The 19482-nt window shown below is 46.3% G+C and overlaps 1 protein-coding gene across 1 annotated transcript in view; it reads left to right on the forward strand.

Moving 5' to 3' along the window:
* The window catches only part of LOC143961937 (uncharacterized), a 124172-nt gene that overhangs the window by 19996 nt on the left and 84694 nt on the right, over positions 1 to 19482 (forward strand). Inside the window, exon 2 of the mRNA XM_077471270.1 lies at positions 15914 to 15994. Within this exon, the coding sequence (XP_077327396.1) occupies positions 15914 to 15994 (81 nt within the window). The remainder of the gene's footprint in view (positions 1 to 15913; positions 15995 to 19482) is intronic.

Here is a 19482-nt window from a genome sequence, read left to right on the forward strand (position 1 = left end):
ACAGTATGTTGTCTACCGGGTGCTTGGGTTCGGCACATCACGGATCTGGTGGACAGATTACTGGAAGGGGCTGGGGAAGACCCAGCTGTCATGGTGCACGTTGGCACCAATGACAAAGTCAGGGGCAGATGGAGTGTTCTAAAGAATGATTTTAGGGACTTAGGAGCTAAATTGAGGAAAAGGACCTCCAATTCTCAGGAATACTACCGGTAACGCAGGTTTCCGTTACATCAGAGGGGGGCGGGGTCACCCATACGTCATTGGGAAACCCCTGGCTTCCCTCACTAGCGTCAGAGGGGCGGGGTCAGGTGACAGGTGGCCCCGCCCTCCTAATATAAGAAACATCAGCGATGGGATCCCCGCAGTGTCTCCTCAGTGGAGACAGAAGATGGATGGATGGACTGCACTGGACTTAAAATCACCCGTCGCTGGATCAGATGAGCCATCGCTAGACCCCGGAGAGATGATCATCCATCGCTGGATAGCAAGAGTGGATTAGCACCACTGGAATCTTTTTTTAATTTTTTCAAAAGTGTGTTTGTCTTATTTAACCATTTTTTACACTTTCTTTGTGAAATGGTAGTTGTACTTTTGTACCCCCTTACCATTTCAAACAGTGGGGGGCCAGGATCTGGGGGTCCCCTTGATAAAGGGGCTTCCAGATTCTGATAAGCCCCCCGCCTGCAGACCCCCACAACCACCGGCCAGGGTTGTGGGGATAAGGGCCCTTGTCCCCATCAACATGGGGACATGGTGCTTTGAGGGGTCACAGACCCCCAAAGCATCATCCCAATGTTGAGGGCATGTGGCCTGGTACAGTTCAGGAGGGGGGGGGGCGCTCTCTCGCCCCCCCCTTTTACTGCAGCCTGCCAGGTTCCGGGCTCGGATAAAGGGTCTGGTATGGATTTTTAGGGGGACCCCCACGTCAATTTTTTTTTTAATTTGACGCGGGGTTTCCCTTACTATCCAAACCAGACCTGAAGGGTCTGGTTATGGATATTTAGGGGGAACCCCACGTCAAATTTTTTCTTAAATTTGAGGCAGGGTTCCCCTTAATATCCATACCAGACCTGAAGGGCCTGGTAATTGAATTTAGGGGAACCCCATGCTTTTTTATTTATTTATTTTTTATCAATGAATGAATTGTTGGCTCCGTAATACAGAGAACACTCATTGAGTGTTCTCTGTATTACGGGAGCCGACAATTCAAAGTGATTTTAAAATACTTTTTTTCCTTGCGAAATGACACTTTGTGCAGGGACAGTTCTAAGCACGGGAAACATGCGCCCCTTCACAGGCATACTATAGACACCCCCGGGTACGAAATTTAAAGGAATATTACACTTTATTGTTTCACATTAATCATTATTAAAATCACTGCTCCTGAAAAAACGTCAGTTTTTAAAACTTTTTTTGCATTGATCCATGTCCCCTGGGGCAGGACCCGGGTCCCCAAACACTTTTTAGGACAGTAACTTGCATATTAGGCTTTAAATTTAGCACTTTAGATTTCTCCCATAGACTTGTACAGGATGTTCCGGATTTTCGAATTTGCCGCGAACAGCCCAAATTGTTTACTATTCGCTGAACAGGCGAACAGGCAATGTTCGAGTCGAACATGAGTTAGACTCGAACTCGAAGCTCATCTCTACTCATGACACATCATAGGAAGCACCTCCATGGATAACAGAGGACAGAATTAAAATTAGACTTGGGAAACTTAACATTAATAAATCTATATATATATATATATATATATATATATATATATATATATATATATATACACATATATATATATATATATATATATATATATATATATATATATATATATATATATATAGTGCCTTGCGAAAGTATTCGGTCCCCTTGAACTTTTCAACCTTTTGCCACATTTCAGGCTTCAAACATAAAGATATAAAATTTTAATTTTTTGTGAAGAATCACCAACAAGTGGGACACAATTGTGAAGTGGAACGAAATCTATTGGATTTTTTAAACTTTTTTTAGCAAATTAAAAACTGAAAAGTGGTGCGTGCAAAATTATTCGGTCCCTTTACTTTCAGTGAAGCAAACTCACTCCAGAAGTTCAGCGAGGATCTCTGAATGATCCAATGTTGTCCTAAATGACTGATGATGATAAATAGAATCCACCTGTGTGTAATCAAGTCTCTGTATAAATGCACCTGCTCTGTGATAGTCTCAGGGTTCTGTTGAAAGCGCAGAGAGCATCATGAAGACCAAGGAACACATCAGGCAGGTCCGTAATACTGTTGTGGAGAAGTTTAAAGCCGGATTTGGATACAAAAAGATTTCCCAAACTTTAAACATCCCAAGGAGCACTGTGCAAGCGATCATTTTGAAATGGAAGGAGTATCAGACCACTGCAAATCTACCAAGACCTGGCCGTCCCTCTAAACTTTCAGCTCAGACAAGGAGAAGACTGATCAGAGATGCAGCCAAGAGGCCCATGATCACTCTGGATGAACTGCAGAGAACTACAGCTGAGGTGGGAGAGTCTGTCCATAGGACAACAATCAGTCGTACACTGCACAAATCTGGCCTTTATGGAAGAGTGGCAAGAAGAAAGCCATTTCTCAAAGATATCCATAAAATGTCTTGTCTAAAGTTTGCCACAAGCCACCTGGGAGACACACCAAACATGTGGAAGAAGGTGCTCTGGTCAGATGAAACCAAAATCCAACTTTTTGCCCACAATGCAAAACGATATGTTTTGGGGTAAAAGCAACACAGCTCATCACCCTCAACACACCATCCCCACTGTGAAACATGGTGGTGGCAGCATCATGGTTTGGGCCTGCTTTTCTTCAGCAGGGACAGGGAAGATGGTTAAAATTGAGGGGAAGATGGATGCAGCCAAATACAGGACCATTCTGGATGAAAACCTGTTGGAGTCTGCAAAAGACCTGAAACTGGGACGGAGAGTTATCTTCCAACAAGACAATGATCCCAAACATACAGCAAAATCTACAAAGGAATGGTTCACAAATAAACGTATCCAGGTGTTAGAATGGCCAAGTCAAAGTCCAGACCTGAATCCAATCGAGAATCTGTGGAAAGAGCTGAAAACTGCTGTTCACAAATGCTCTCCATCCAACCTCACTGAGCTCGAGCTGTTTTGCAAGGAAGAATGGGCAAGAATTTCAGTCTCTCGATGTGCAAAACTGATAGAGACATACCCCAAGCGACTTGCAGCTGTAATCGCTGAAAAAGGTGGCTCTACAAAGTATTAACGCAAGGGGGCCGAATGATTTTGCACGCCCCACTTTTCATTTTTTTATTAGTTAAAAAAGTTTCAAAAATCCAATAGATTTCGTTCCACTTCACAATTGTGTCCCACTTGTTGGTGATTCTTCACAAAAAATAAACATTTTATATCTTTATGTTTGAAGCCTGAAATGTAGCCGTATACTTTCGCAAGGCACTGTATATATATATATATATTTTTTTTTTTTCTTTTTGTTAAAGAGGAAGAGCAAGAAAACATGTGCATTTACAAGGAAAAGAGATAGTAAGCCAGAAAGATCAAGAAAATACCAGATAATAAAAACAAGATGAGATAGATATGAAGAATTCTCAGAATTAGAAATATAGCCAACACTATTTGATAAGTAAGCAGTGCAAATCAAGAGTAGGGATGAGCTTGGTGATCGAGTCGAACGCATGTTCAACTTGAACACCGGCTGTTCGCCCGTTCGGCGAAGCCAGAACTCTGTGGGGCGTTCGTGCCAAATTTGTGTGGCGCTCCGGCCCACAATGCACTGCACCATCGCAGTGTATTGCTGGCTCATGATTGGCCAAGCACAGGGCCGGTGCTACCACTAGGCGGACTAGGCAACCGCCTAGGGCGCACTGCCGCCTAGGGCGCAGCGAGGACCGCTGGTTTCTCTACTTTGCGCTGGGAGCTTCTCAGTGCCTCGTTCTCCATAGTCCAGCATGCACAGGGCGCAAACAATGACAGCACACTAGCACGGCCGGCCGCGTCAGCTCCACTCACACACACAGAGCGGCATGTTTGTGGGCGCTCCACTCCCCCTCCTGTCTGCCTTCACTTCGGGCCATTTCTCATTGTTTACTGAATGGGAGGAGCGAGAGAAGTGTGGGAATCCCATCCAAATAACGGGGGAGGCCGTCCTGTACCGCCCCGGGGCAGGAACACTTAACAGGTGACAATACATTCACCGCCACCCTCCTGCCTCTACTCGACGCTGACATGAGCCCTGGGACAGAAAAGCACACTGGTAGCTATTGGCCACGCCCACCTCCACACGGAAAGCCCGCCCCTGCTATCGATTGGTCATGGATCCACAAGCATACGACTCCATGATTGGCTGCTCTGCGCTGTTTATTGCTGAGCTAGGATTCCATGCAAACGTGACTGCCTCTTGAAAAGCTGACATTAACAGCCAACACAGTGAGTGAAGTTCTTGTACATGTCACACTTGTCCCCCACCATCACCTGTCACACTGCCCTCCCCCCACCATCACCTGTCACACTGCCCTCCCCCCACCATCACCTGTCACACTGCCCTCCCCCCACCATCACCTGTCACACTGCCCTGCCCCCACCGTCACCTGTCACACTGCCCTCCCCCCACCATCACCTGTCACACTGCCCTCCCCCCACCATCGCCTGTCACACTGCCCTCCCCCCACCATCACCTGTCACACTGCCCTGCCCCCACTGTCACCTGTCACACTGCCCTCCCCCCACTGTCACCTGTCAGACTGCCCCCCCCCCCACTGTCACCTGTCAGACTGCCCCCCACCGTCACCTGTCACACTGGCCCCCCACCATCACCTGTCACACTGGTCCCCCTCACCACCTGTCACACTGCCCTCCCCCCACCGTCACCTGTCACACTGGCCCCCCACCATCACCTGTCACACTGGTCCCCCCCACCACCTGTCACACTGCCCTCCCCCCACCATCACCTGTCACACTGCCCCCCCCACCATCACCTGTCACACTGCCCCCCACCATTACCTAACACACTGCCCCCCACCGTCACCTGTCACACTGCCCCCCACCATCACCTGTCACACTGCCCCCCACCATCACCTGTCACACTGGCCCCCCACCATCACCTGTCACACTGGCCCCCCACCATCACCTGTCACACTGGCCCCCCACCATCACCTGTCACACTGCCCCCCACCTGTCACACTGGCCCCCCCACCATTACCTGTCACACTGGCCCCCCACCATCACCTGTCACACTGGTCCCCCCCACCACCTGTCACACTGCCCTCCCCCCACCATCACCTGTCACACTGCCCCCCCACCACCTGTCACACTGCCCTCCCCCCACCATCACCTGTCATACTGGGCCCCCACCATTACCTGTCACACTGCCCCCCCACCATTACCTGTCACATTGCCCCCCCCACCACCTGTCACACTGCCCCCCACCATTACCTGTCACACTGGCCCCCCCACCAACACCCGTCACACTGGCCCCCCCCACCACCACCCGTCACACTGGCCCCCCCACTGTCACCTGTCCCACTGGCCCCCCCACCGTCACCTGTCACACTGCCCCCCCCACCGTCACCTGTCACACTGGCCCCCCCCACTGTCACCTGTCACACTGGCCCCCCCCACCGTCACCTGTCACACTGGCCCCCCCACCGTCACCTGTCACACTGCCCCCCCCCCCACCGTCACCTGTCACACTGCCCCCCCCCACTGTCACCTGTCACACTGCCCCTTACCATCACCTGTCACACTGGCCCCCCCCCCCCACCATCACCTGTCACACTGCCCCCCACCATCACCTGTCACACTGCCCCCCACCATCACCTGTCACACTGCGCCCCCCACCACCACCTGTCACACTACCCTCCACCTGTCTCTTTGGATTGGGCTGTCTTTTTTATACGGTGATGTCTCTTTGCTGGATTTTGATTTCTCTTTGGATAGGGCTGTCTCTTTGCTGGATTTGACCGTCTTTGTTATATGGGGATGTATCTTTGCTGGATTTAGCTGTCTCTTTGCTTGATTGGGCTGTTATCTTCTTTTTTTTTTTTTTTTGCTGGATTGGGCTGAAAGAAATGTAGCAGTTTTATATTTAGATGTTTAAATATTTTCTACTGTTTTTTAAAATGGTAGTTTTTTTTTTTTTTTGAAGTGGGGGGGGGGGGGGGGGCAAGTAGCTGGTCTTGCCTAGGGTGCAAAATAGTCCAGCACCGGCCCTGGCCAAGCATGTACTGTGACCCAGCATGCTTGGCAAAATCACAGTGCCGGCAGTGAGGAGAGCCATGATTGGCCACAGGCAGGATGCCTGTGGCCAATCATAGCTCAGACTGTGTAGTACATGCCCCACACTAGGGATGCACCGAAATTTCGGCCGCCGAAACATATCGGCCGAAAATGGCCCTTTCGGCAAATTGCCGAAAGGAAAAAACGGCCGATAATTGAGCCGAAAATGGGGCGTGGCCTGGGCGGGGCATAGCTCCGCCCCCGCCCCTGGTGCTGCCCATCACGGGAGGTGTATAGCGCAGGTATGCCGCCTCCGCCGTCTGGATCAATAGAGCGCCTGGAACATCACAGCTTTAATTTTAATAGCTGTGTGTTCCCCCGTCGCGCACCGTTGCATACAGCCCCCCCCCCTCGTTCGGGGAACTGTGATAGACAGATCCCCCGTCCAGATTGGACGGGGGATCTGTCTATCACAGTTCCCCGGACAAGGGGGAGGGGCTATGTGCGACGGCGCGCAACGGGGGAACACACAGCTATTGAAATTAAAGCTGTGATGTTCCCGGCGCTCTATTGATCCAGACGGCGGAGGCGGCTCTCCTCTCTCTCTGCATCACTGGCTGCACGAGGGGACACAAGCACTGGCTGCACGAAGGGGGACACAAGCACTGGCTGCACGAGGGGGGACACAAACACTGGCTGCACGAGGGGGGACACAAACACTGGCTGCACGAGGGGGGACACAAACACTGGCTGCACGAGGGGGGACACAAACACTGGCTGCACGAGGGGGGACACAAACACTTATCTCTTTTTATCATGTCGCCAGTCTCTGGCCACCTCCTGTACCATGTCGCCAGTCTCTGGCCACCTCCTGTACCATGTCGCCAGTCTCTGGCCACCTCCTGTACCATGTCGCCAGTCTCTGGCCACCTCCTGTACCATGTCGCCAGTCTCTGGCCACCTCCTGTACCATGTCGCCAGTCTCTGGTCACCTCCTGTACCATGTCGCCAGTCTCTGGCCACCTCCTGTACCATGTCGCCAGTCTCTGGCCACCTCCTGTACCATGTCGCCAGTCTCTGGCCACCTCCCTTACCATGTCGCCAGTCTCTGGCCACCTCCTGTACCATGTCGCCAGTCTCTGGCCACCTCCTGTACCATGTCGCCAGTCTCTGGCCACCTCCCTTACCATGTCGCCAGTCTCTGGTCACCTCCTGTACCATGTCGCCAGTCTCTGGCCACCTCCTGTACCATGTCGCCAGTCTCTGGCCACCTCCTGTACCATGTCGCCAGTCTCTGGCCACCTCCCTTACCATGTCGCCAGTCTCTGGCCACCTCCTGTACCATGTCGCCAGTCTCTGGCCACCTCCTGTACCATGTCGCCAGTCTCTGGCCACCTCCTGTACCATGTCGCCAGTCTCTGGCCACCTCCTGTACCATGTCGCCAGTCTCTGGCCACCTCCTGTACCATGTCGCCAGTCTCTGGCCACCTCCTGAACCATGTCGCCAGTCTCTGGCCACCTCCTGTACCATGTCGCCAGTCTCTGGCCACCTCCTGTACCATGTCCCCAGTCTCTGAACCATGTCCCCAGTCTCTGACCACCTCCTGAACCATGTCCCCAGTCTCTGACCACCTCCTGTACCATGTCCCCAGTCTCTGACCACCTCCTGTACCATGTCCCCAGTCTCTGACCACCTCCTGTACCATGTCCCCAGTCTCTGACCACCTCCTGTATAAAAATATTTTTTAAAAACAGTCATTTTCGGTATCGGTGCTGTTTCGGTATCGGTTTCGGTTTTCGGCCTAGTGTATTTTTCATTTTCGGTATCGGTTTCGGCACCAAAAAACCCATTCGGTGCATCCCTACCCCACACTATATAAGGCCGCCAGCACGGCGGCCTTGTGTAGTGTGTTGGCGTCTGCAGGAGTTAGTGGGTGTTCTCTGTGTACCTTCAACGCAGTATACACTGTCCATTATCCACCTATTTAGCTATATTGCTCTTCTGTAATTGAGCTATCAGCCATCTGTTGAAGTTTCTCTGTGTTTTCTGTGTGCCCTGAGTGCAGTATACACCAGTATCCACCTATATAGCTAATTATATTACTCTTCTGTAATTGAGCTTTCAGCCATCTGCAGAAGTTTCTGGGTGTTGTCTGTGTGCCCTGAGTGCAGTATACACCAGTATCCACCTATATAGCTAATTATATTACTCTTCTGTAATTGAGCTTTCAGCCATCTGCAGAAGTTTCTGGGTGTTGTCTGTGTGCCCTGAGTGCAGTATACACCAGTATCCACCTATATAGCTAATTATATTACTCTTCTGTAATTCAGCTATCACCCATCTGCTTGAGTTTCTGGGTGTTGTCTGTGTGCCCTGAGTGCAGTATACACCATTATCCACCTATATAGCTATATTGCTCTTCTGTAATTGAGCTATCAGCCATCTGCAGGAGTTTCTGGGTGTTGTCTGTGTGCCCTGAGTGCAGTATACACCAGTATCCACCTATATAGCTAATTATATTGCTCTTCTGTAATTGAGCTATCACCCATCTGCTTGAGTTTCTGGGTGTTGTCTGTGTGCCCTGAGTGCAGTATACACCATTATCCACCTATATAGCTATATTGCTCTTCTGTAATTGAGCTATCAGCCATCTGCAGGAGTTTCTGGGTGTTGTCTGTGTGCCCTGAGTGCAGTATACACCATTATCCACCTATATAGCTAATTATATTGCTCTTCTGTAATTGAGCTTTCAGCCATCTGCAGGAGTTCCTGGGTGTTGTCTATGTGCCCTGAGTGCAGTATACACCATTATCCACCTATATAGTTATATTGCTCTTCTGTAATTGAGCTATCAGCCATCTGCAGGAGTTTCTGGGTGCTGTCTGTGTGCCCTGAGCACAGTATACACCTTTATCCACCTATTTTGCTCTTGTTGTATGCCTCCAGCACAGCACAGTATACACTGGTATCTACCCTTTAATTCCTGTTGTTCTATAATAAAGGCATCTGCAGGAGTTAATGGGTGTTGTGTGCCTCCAGCACATTATACACTACCCAGTTGCTGGTTTTCCCATCTCCCTTTAGGCCATTACCATGTCTGGAAGGCCAACAAGGAGAGGCAGACAGGCACGAGCTGATAAAAGAGGGCAAGCAGGCTCTGTGTCTAGACACAACAGTGCTGGTCGTGGACGCGGTGCATCGTCATCAGCACGTGGCCATGGGACACACTTGTCCTTATTTTCGGCAGCTGGACGTGTTAAGCCGCATCATACCGAAGACCTGTTAGAGTGGATGACCAAGTCCTCTTCATCCTCCTGAACTCTTTGAGCACAGTGTTGGGTACATGCTCCAGGAGGATGCCCAGTGTTTTGTAGGCTCTGATGATGATACTCAGCTAGAGGAAGGCAGTAGCGTGAATGCAGAGAGAGGGGATGCTCAAGAAGGACAGCAATCTGGCAGTCATGTTCCACAAGCTACAGCATGCTGCCAGGTTTGCTCCAGCGATGAATAGGGAGGGGGTGATGAGGGCACTGACTCCACGTGGCTGCCTGGTAGGAGAGAGGAGGAGGAGGCACATGTCCAATGAGGCAGGATGCCCTCCGGGGGCCAGCTTAGGGGCAGAACATCAAATGAATCACAACACAGAGCTCTGCCTGTGCAGGGCGCTGCCTCTGTGCATTATTCTAAAAGTTCTTTGGTGTGAGCCTTTTTTGAGATGAGTGCATCAGATCGCACCGCTGCTATTTGCAACATATGTCTCAAGCATATCTCGCGTGGCCAAAACATCAGCCGCTTGGGCACCACATGCTTGACCAGACATATGTTGACCTGCCATGCAGCTCGTTGGCAAGCGTACCTCAAAGACCCACACCAAAGAACAAAGCGGACCTCTCCTTGCCGGGAACAAGATATTACATTAAAACCGCAAGCAGTTTTAAATGATTTTTTTCCGTTAAATGTCATTTTGCGCAGGGACTGTTCTAAACATGGGAAACACGTGGCACTTCACAGGCATACTATAGACACCCCCCAAGCACGATATTTAAAGGAATATTTCACTTTTTTTTCACTTTAATCGTCATTAACCACTTACAGACCGGACCATTTTGCTGGTCAAAGACCAGACCACTTTTTGCGATTTGGCACTGCGTCGATTTAACTGAAAATTGCGTAGTCGTGCAACGTGGCTCCCAAACAAAATCAACGTCCATTTTTTTCCCACAAATAGAGCTTTCTTTTCGTGGTATTTGATCATCCCTGCGGTTTTTATTTTTTGCGCTATAAACAAAAATAGATCGACAATTTTGAAAAATACGCATTATTTTTTACTTTTTGTTATAATAAATATCCCCCAAAAATATATAAAAAAAATGTTTTCCCTCAGTTTAGGCCGATATGTATTCTTCTAAATATTTTTGGTAAAAAAATTGCAATAAGCGATTATTGATTGGTTTGCGCAAAAGTTATAGCGTTTACAAAATAGGGATAGTTTATGGCATTTTTATTAATATTTTTTTTTACTAGTAATGGCGGTGATCAGCGATTTATATTGTGACTGCGACATTATGGCGGATACATCGGACATTTTTGACACATTTTTGGGACCATTGTCATTTATACAGCAATCACTGCTATATAAATGCAGTGATTCCTGTGTAAATGACAGTGGCAGTGAAGGGGTTAACCAGTGGGGGGCAGTGTAGGGGTTAAGTGTTCCTAGGGGCGTGTTACTATATGTGGGGGGCTGGGCTTTCATTTAGTGAACACTGATCTCTGCTCCAATCACATGGAGCAGAGATCAGCGTCACTAGTTGCTAGGCAGAATGGGGAAATGCTGTTAACAACGGCATTTCTCCATTCAGCCACCCCGTGAGATGATCGCGGGTATGCCCGTGGCAATCGAATCCGCGGGACCCGCGACCGGACTCACGGGGGTCCCGACTGGCACGATGGCAGGGCAGCATTAAAGATTGGATGTACCTGTACGCCAATATGCCTGCCCATGCACTGGTCGGAAACCGGTTAAAATCAGTGCTCCCGAAAAAACGGCTGTTTTTCAAAACATTTTAGGCATTGACCCATGTCCCCTGGGGCAGGAGCCAGGTCCCCAAACCCTTTTTAGGACAACATCTTGCATATTAGCCATTAAAATTAGCACTTTTTATTTTGAACGTTCGAGTCCCATAGACTTCAATGGGGTTCTAAAGTTTGCACAAATTTGCGGTCAGTTCGAAAGTTCTGGTGCGAACCGAGGGGTGTTCGGCACATCCCTAATCAAGAGTATAAAAATGAAGTAACATATGAGCATTCCTAAAGAAAGAGTAGTACAAGTTATGTTTTTTATTCAGTGTAGAAATAGAGAAATAGCTCAGATAAAGGTGACTCCAGAGGACACCTTCGAGCAAGAAGGGAAATGGACTATTGCGGTACCAGTATATAATAAACCAAATTGGAATATATTAAAATACAAATTAATATTTATTAAAGAAATAGTAACAATGACATAGATTTAAAGAAAACAATTAAAAAAGTCCACATAGTAGAAACACAACATGTTAAATACATAAAGTTCAGGGTTTACAATATTATCAGATACCCCTCAAGTAAATCAGGGGCCGTTGGATAGAGGGCTTTAGACGTGTTCCTCCCCAATTTTTCTGCCCCTGTTTAACAGGGGCATTTAATTACAATTTTTGATGCAATGCTTTGCAGCGGGGCTCATTCCTGCACTACAACTAGAGTATATGGGAGAAGTTGCAGTGCCTAAGGCCCAATTTTTCAGCCCCTGTTTAACAGGGGCATGTAATTACAATTCTTGATATAATATTTCACAGCAGGGCCCATTCCTGTGCCTCCCGAGAGTAACTGTGAGGACTTATAGTGTTGTGGCACCAGCACCACCACCACAACCACCAAAGGCCCAATTTTTCTACCACTGTTCAACAATGGCATGTAATTACAATTCTTGATATAATTGTTCACAGCAGGGCGCTCCAGCGCCCACCAAGAGTCACTTTGAGGGCTTACAATGTTGTGGCAACACCTTGTTCCGCCATTTCTGCATAGCATATAGGGCAGGCCCCTACTTTCAAACATATAACTTACAAACGTCTCCTACTTGCAAACGGAAGGAGACAACAGGAAGTGAGATAAAAAAAGACGTATGGCAAAAAAAATTATACAGGGGTGATAACCCTTCCCTATGTTTTCCAAAATGCTTAAAAATAGATTTTTTGACTGGAGCTACACTTTAAAAATGTACCAGTTCAAAATTACAAACATTTTTCTCAATGATTTTTATCCATATTGCCGGTAACCAGATATTACATTAAAACCGCAAGCAGTTTTAAATGACTTTTTTTCCGTTAAATGTCATTTTGCGCTGGGACTGTTCTAAACACGGGAAACCCCTGTCACTTCACAGGCAGAGACGGCAGAAGTCGACTGAAAGTAAAATGTACAGACATCTAAAATCAGTTTCAGATCTTAACCACACTCAAGAAAGGAAAGAAGGAAGGAGAAAAGAAGGGAAATTTGAGATTAACCCAGATCCAGACATCACCGTCCAGTTAAAGTGGTTGTAAACCCTTACAAACCACTTTGACCTACAGGTAAGCCTAGATTAAGGCTTACCTGTAGGTCCAAGAAATATCTCCTAACTTATACGGTTTAGGAGATATTTGCCCGAAGACAGGCACCGCTGTGTACGGCGCATGCGCCGTAGATAGCAGCGCGCAGGCGCACTGAGCGCGGCATTTCCAATAATGGAGCTGCCGCGCGTGTCGGCTCCCGTGCGCATGTGCGGGAGTGTCGTCATCGCGGCTCCGCCGAATGACAGCGGCGGAGCTGCGAGACCCCACCGAGAAGATGGATGTGCTGGACTACAGGGGACAGCGGCGACTTCGCTGGCTCCTGTGTCAGGTAAGTGACACATAATGGGCTACTATGCGATGCATAGTAGTCCATTATGCTTTGCCTTTGCAGGGAATGAAAGAGGAAGTAAACCCATAAGGGTTTACTTCCTCTTTAAGAGCACCAGTGTGATATAGGACAGATGTAGTTGTGACTAGACCAATGGTCAGTGTAGGCATTCACATACCCCGCAGGTTTCAGAAAACAGCTCTCAGCCGGGATGAAACAAATCCTCAAGGGCCGGATATTTCAGGGTCTCAAAAAGATTCAAGATATCCACACTATATCTAAGATAGAATCCATGGGAATGAAATTAACCAATGGCCTAAAAGTAAAGATTTGTTAAAGGAAAAAAGTATATATAAAATGTTTCCAAGGCTGGTGGTATAAACACAGCCTATTCATTGCAAATAGAGCACCATTCAGGGCCAGAAAGAATCAATAGGATCAGATTATAAAGATATAAGCCAAAGAGTGGGTCATAATAAGAAGTAACCGTACCTGTTGTGGGGTGTGTAAAGACATAATCCCAGCTGTTGCCGCGCCATCATAGCGCCGAGTACGGCGCCATATAAACCCCCAACCCGGAAGTCAGGGAGCGTCATCATTGTGCCCACTGATCGCCGCGTCATGACGCACGTGCGCATGAGCAGGATAACAAACTGCGCGCCCAGAGAACCTCCGACGAGAGCCGACAACGTCAGCTCGCATCGGGGAGGGGAGGAGACCAGGTGGAGCGGCGTCTCCATTGCGGAAATGCCTATCCGCTTATCCTCAAGACAGGACGCAACAACACCAGGTCTGATTGCCGTTTTTGCACGCGCGCACCCTGTCAGGGCTGCGAGCGCACATTATCTGCACTAAGGCCCAATTATGGGTCAAAGCAGAAAAGGACCACAGGCTCATTACCCATAGATCATGGGACGAGACAGGGGTCCCAAGGTCATCACATGTCCGCCCCATGGGGGGAGCATAATCTCCTCAAGCCTTCTCTGCCGGGATACCTAACAGTGAGGGAGTCAAAAGATGTGCTATACAAAGTAATAATGATTTACAAACATATACAATAAATATGAAAGCACCTGGGGGCCAACAGTGGGTAGAATCTTTATGAATGTGATTTGAATGTGATTTGCACCACAGTCCATATTTTTCTGGTACTTATTTCCCACGAGATAGTTCAGTATTGTCACATTGAAGAGCGCTTTCTGAAAATATATGCTGTTTTAAGCAGGCTCAGTACCTCAGTAAACACAAAGTGTCACTGCTAAAACAAATCCTTATATGAATAAAAAGTAAAGGCTGGCAGGGATGCTGCTGCTGTCTGTAATGCCCCGTACACGCGATCGGACTATACGGCGGACCAGAGTCCACCAGACAATCCGCCGGTGTTTGGGCTCCAGTGGACTCCAGTGAAATATTGTGTGTTTGGCTTCCTGTGTGCTTCTTGCCATGCGCTCTATGTCTGATTCTGTTTACTGACCTTGTTTTGTTCTTGACTATCCTTGTCTGCTTCATAACCTTACCTTTGGCTTATCTTCTGACTATCCCTTTATTGTCCCAATCTGCTACTTCCTCTCTATCCTCCAGTAGCATACTGTGGGAGACCCCCCTGTGGGAGACCCTGGGGGCTGGGACCTGGAGCCTGTTGCAGCAAAGTCCATCCCCATCATCAGGGGTCCTGGTGAACACCTGCTGGCTCTTAGATTCCACGCCCTGGGGAATCTCATGCTCTAGATACAGTGTGATCCTTGTTGGTGCTCAAGAGGACCTACTTTCCTGTACCACCCAGCGCTCCATCTGCAGCAGTCAGCCGTAGGGTCCACTACCTTAGCGTTGCACTCCTGATCCCAACAGGGTGCATCTGTCACCTGGCTTCAGGTGACCTGACAGTAGGTTATAGTAGTAATAAGAAATATACAGCTAAATTTAAAAAACATATATATTTTTTTGTTTTGGAACAGTTTTCCTTTGATAATAAAAAAATAAATAAGGCAATGTCCATTACCGTTTACCACCAAATGAAAGCCCAATTTGTACTGAAATAAACATGGTATAATCTATCTGGATGCACAAAGTAGTTGTGATATGTATGGTTTTACAAACACATGTCAAAGTTGCAAAATTGCGCTTAGGCATTTAGATTTGTTTTACCCTTAGGCGCAAAAGGGGTTTATGAATTACTCAATGGTTTGCAAGTCTTATGCCGCGTACACGCGACCGGACTTTTCGATGGAATAGGTCAATCGTGTGTGGGCTCCATCGGACCTTTGCTGTCCAAAAATCTGACGGACTTTAGAAATAGAACATGTTTCAAATTTTTCCGACGGACTCGAATCCGGTCGAAAAATCAGTTTGTGTGTATGCTAGCCCGACGGACAAAAACCAACGCTAGGGCAGCTATTGGCTACTGGCGATGAACTTCCTTATTCTAGTCCGGTCATACATACATCACGTTAGAATCCGTAGGACTTTGGTGTGATTGTGTGTGGCCAAGTCCGTTCATTTAGAAAGTCAGACGGAACTCCACCGAAAGTCCGTTGGGAAGACCGTCGGACCTAGTCCGTCGAAAAGTCCAGTCGTGTGTATGCGGCATAAGGTTTTCATATCTCAGTGGTTTTTGGTGGAGTTTTACAAAAATACTGGTAGACCTCTTTTATCTTATTTTTTTATACTATGCATTGAAACACATTGCTTTAAGTCATTACAGTGTGAACCATACTGATTGCACACATTGTCATGAGTTGCTCTTTCACATCTATATTCACCCCCAGGGGAAGAGGACGAGCAAGATACGTACGTCAATTTGTCTGATCTTAATCTACAGAGACAGGAGAAAGGTGCAAAATCCAAAGGTAAGCTTTTAGAACAAAAGGGTACAACCTTCTGTACTACTTCATTTCTTACTCCATTGGAGGACACACACCACAACTTATAGGATATTTACCTTTTACTATCACCAGTATTTTGTAGTCTTGGCTCTATAAATCGTTCAACTATTGAGAAGTGCTGTATGTGTTTGGAGCACATAAGCCAATGAAAGACAGCTTCTTATTGGTCCAATTATTGGTGTATGAAGACCAATACCTAAATTTTTTCCTATTTTTACCGCTGGTGACATCCCATCCCAAAGTTACCCTCTACCTTAAGGAGAGGGATATTGTAGGACTTGCCAAAAGACCCAAAGAGTTCAGGAAGACCCCACAAGCCCTATATGATCCATCTTGTCATAAGGCAGGGGGATCTACAAAATTTGGTGAATGTACATCCATACTTAACTGTCACTGTATGATTCATGTAGGAGGATTTCCTTTTCGTTGGAGTATTTAAAAGACTTTGTTTATCACATTTTGGATCAATTTTGGATATTTTATGTTCACATATGTTATAAGGACTATGGAGCGAGAGTCATGCTTGGTGATATTTGAACCAGTGTAGTGTTAGGCACAGAGTTCATCGCCATCTGGTTTGGCAGCCAAGCCACTAACAGTGCTTTCTCAACTTAGTCCTTATACATTGTTGTGCTATTGTTAAGCCCTGATGAAGGGGGCAAATATGGGCATCGAAAATGAGGTGGCTTCCTCATTTGATCTTCTATCTGGCCTTACATTGGAATAAAATCATATCTGGGCTATTAGCTTGTAGTGAGGCCCCTCTATATCATATTCATTGTTTTACATAGCAAATCATGGAAATTGTGGTGTGTAGAAGCTTCCAGCCTAGTAACAAGATAACTTGTACAAGCACCACCGCACTACTATTGGATGGCAATGGCAATAAGACAACCGTAGGGTCCAGTTCTATCTATACACTGCCCCAGGTACAAAAACTTTCTGATCATGTTTAATAATTTTACAAGTAATACATTTATATTTCCTGCAATGAGAAACACCTTTTCTATTGTTTATAAAGAGGTTTATTTGTGTTTTTACTTTTTTATGATTATCTTACTATTCTGTTCCTAATACCAAGGGCCCTTATAAATATTGTCTAACTCTTGGTTTACTTGGTAAAGCAGACCCTAATTGTGGGTCTTGGAGTAAAATAATCCTTTTTAATGGCGTAATTAATGGATATGTTAAAGTCTTGGGTTTCCATATATCTTTGGCCACTGTTTTTTTGGTGGATTATTTAAAAAAAATACTGGTAGATCACTTCTGACTTATCTTTTCTATATTGTGCATGGAAAAACAATGTTTTAAGACCTTACAGTGATTGCACACAATGGCGGGAGTTGCTCTTTCACATCAAGTAGTCTCTGTGTAAGCGCTTAGAACTTGTGTTGTGCCCCCACACTGTTGATACAATTAGTTCAGAAGATATGCAGTGCACAATTGGGGTAAAAGAACCAGTTCACTGGAGTCCCAATACAGTAAAACACACATTTATTGATCAAACATTGGAGTCACATTTAAATTAGACAACGCTGGTCTCTGTTGCAAATTCCATATTGTATAAAAACACTCCTGACTGGGTGGTTCTGCAGTAGTAAATCATATACCATAGACAGCTGTTGCTCCAGGTCCCATCAAAAGATAGTAATGTGGAGGCTACTTGCCCGCTGATGAGGGTGGTATACCGAAGCCTTCGGCTATTGGAATCACCGCTGTGAGTGGGATCACTGGGAAGTATGCCTGGAATACCTAGGTCAGTCAGATCCATGGATATAGAATCCCACTTTCATCCGAGGACTGGGATTTTCCAATGCTGTAAAAAGGGGTTTCCTAACTTGCCTATTTATCTCTCATGGTAGCTCCTATTTTTCCCAACAAGGATGGCAAGACCTTTACCATCAAACAGTTCATAGCGTGCTCATCTGAATACATGTGTACATTCTATGCTGTCCATGCAATCTTATAGTTAGTATGGTTGAATAAAGACACCAGTCCATCCAGTTCAACCTGAGTGAGTGTCTACAATTGTCCCTATCCCTGTACATTGCACACTCTCATTGGTCCCTACCCTCAAGGAGCCACAATCCAAGGTCCCCATTCATATACTAGGGCCAATTTTGGACAGAAGCCAATTAACCTACCTGCATGTCTTTGGATTGTGGGAGGAAACCGGAGTACCCAGAGGAAACCCACGCAGGCACAGGGAGAACATGCAAACTCCAGGCAGGTAGTGTCCTGGTTGAGATTTGAACCAGCGACCCTTCTTACTGCTAAGTGAGAGTGCTAACCACTACACCACTGTGCCGCCCCATGTATCTTACAATACAGTATGCAAGAGGGAAACCTTTTGAATTTTTAAGCTTAATACGTTATCGCCCAATGGTCTTAATGAAGAATTGGAGAAACATAGTTTAATATGATGACCCAAGGTCCATCCCGTAATGTAACCCAAGGATGGCTTCTATTAATTTAACATTATCATTATTAGTCTTTGTATAGTCGGTGCATTATTATGAGTCTATATATGTATTTGAAAATATATTTAGCAATGCCATCAGAAAATATTTTTCTACTTGAATTGACAGTCTCTGTAGATAATATATTTCATAATTTTTTATACTTTTTTTTTTTTTTTTTACTTTTTTCCACACACATTTATTGATCAAGCATTGGAGTCACATTTAAAATTAGACCACACTGACCTCTGTTAGAAATTCCATATTGTATAAAAACACTCCTGACTGGGTGGTTCTGCAGTAGTAAATCATAAAACATAGACAGCTGTTGCCCCAGGTCCCATCACAAGATAGTAATATGGAGGCTACTTGCCCGCTGATGGGGGTGGTATATCGAAGCCTTCGGCTATTGAAATTACCACTGTGAGTGGGATCACTGGGAAGTATGCCTGGAATACCTAGGTCAGTCAGATCCATGGATATCCATTTCTGCTTTGATCAAAGGACTGGGATTTTCCAATGCTGTAAAAGGGGTTTCCTAACATACCTATTTATCTCTCATGGTAGTTCTTATTTTTCCCAAGAAGGATCGCAAGACCTTTACCATCAAACAGTTCATAGCGTGCTTATCTGAATATGTGGTGTACATTTTATGCTGTCTGCACAATCATACAGTACAGTATGCAAGAGGGGAAACCTTTTGAATTTTTAAGCTTAATACATTATCGCCCAATGGTCCTAATGAAGAATTGGAGAAACATAGTGTAATATGATGACCCAAGGTTCATCCCATAATGTAATCCAAGGCCGACTTCTATTAATTTACCATTATCAGTCTTTGTATAGTCGGTGTATTAATATGGGTCTATATATGTATTTAAAAATATATTTAGCAATGCCATCAGAAAATATTTTTCTATATGAATTGACAGTCTCTGTAGATAATATATTTCATAATTTTTTATACTTTTTTTTACTTATATCTTTATTTTT

The sequence above is a fragment of the Lithobates pipiens genome, unplaced genomic scaffold (assembly GCF_037356315.1).
Source record: "Lithobates pipiens isolate NorthernLeopardFrog02 unplaced genomic scaffold, aLitPip1_a1.2 Scaffold_8, whole genome shotgun sequence".
NCBI classification, from domain to species: Eukaryota; Metazoa; Chordata; class Amphibia; order Anura; family Ranidae; genus Lithobates; species Lithobates pipiens.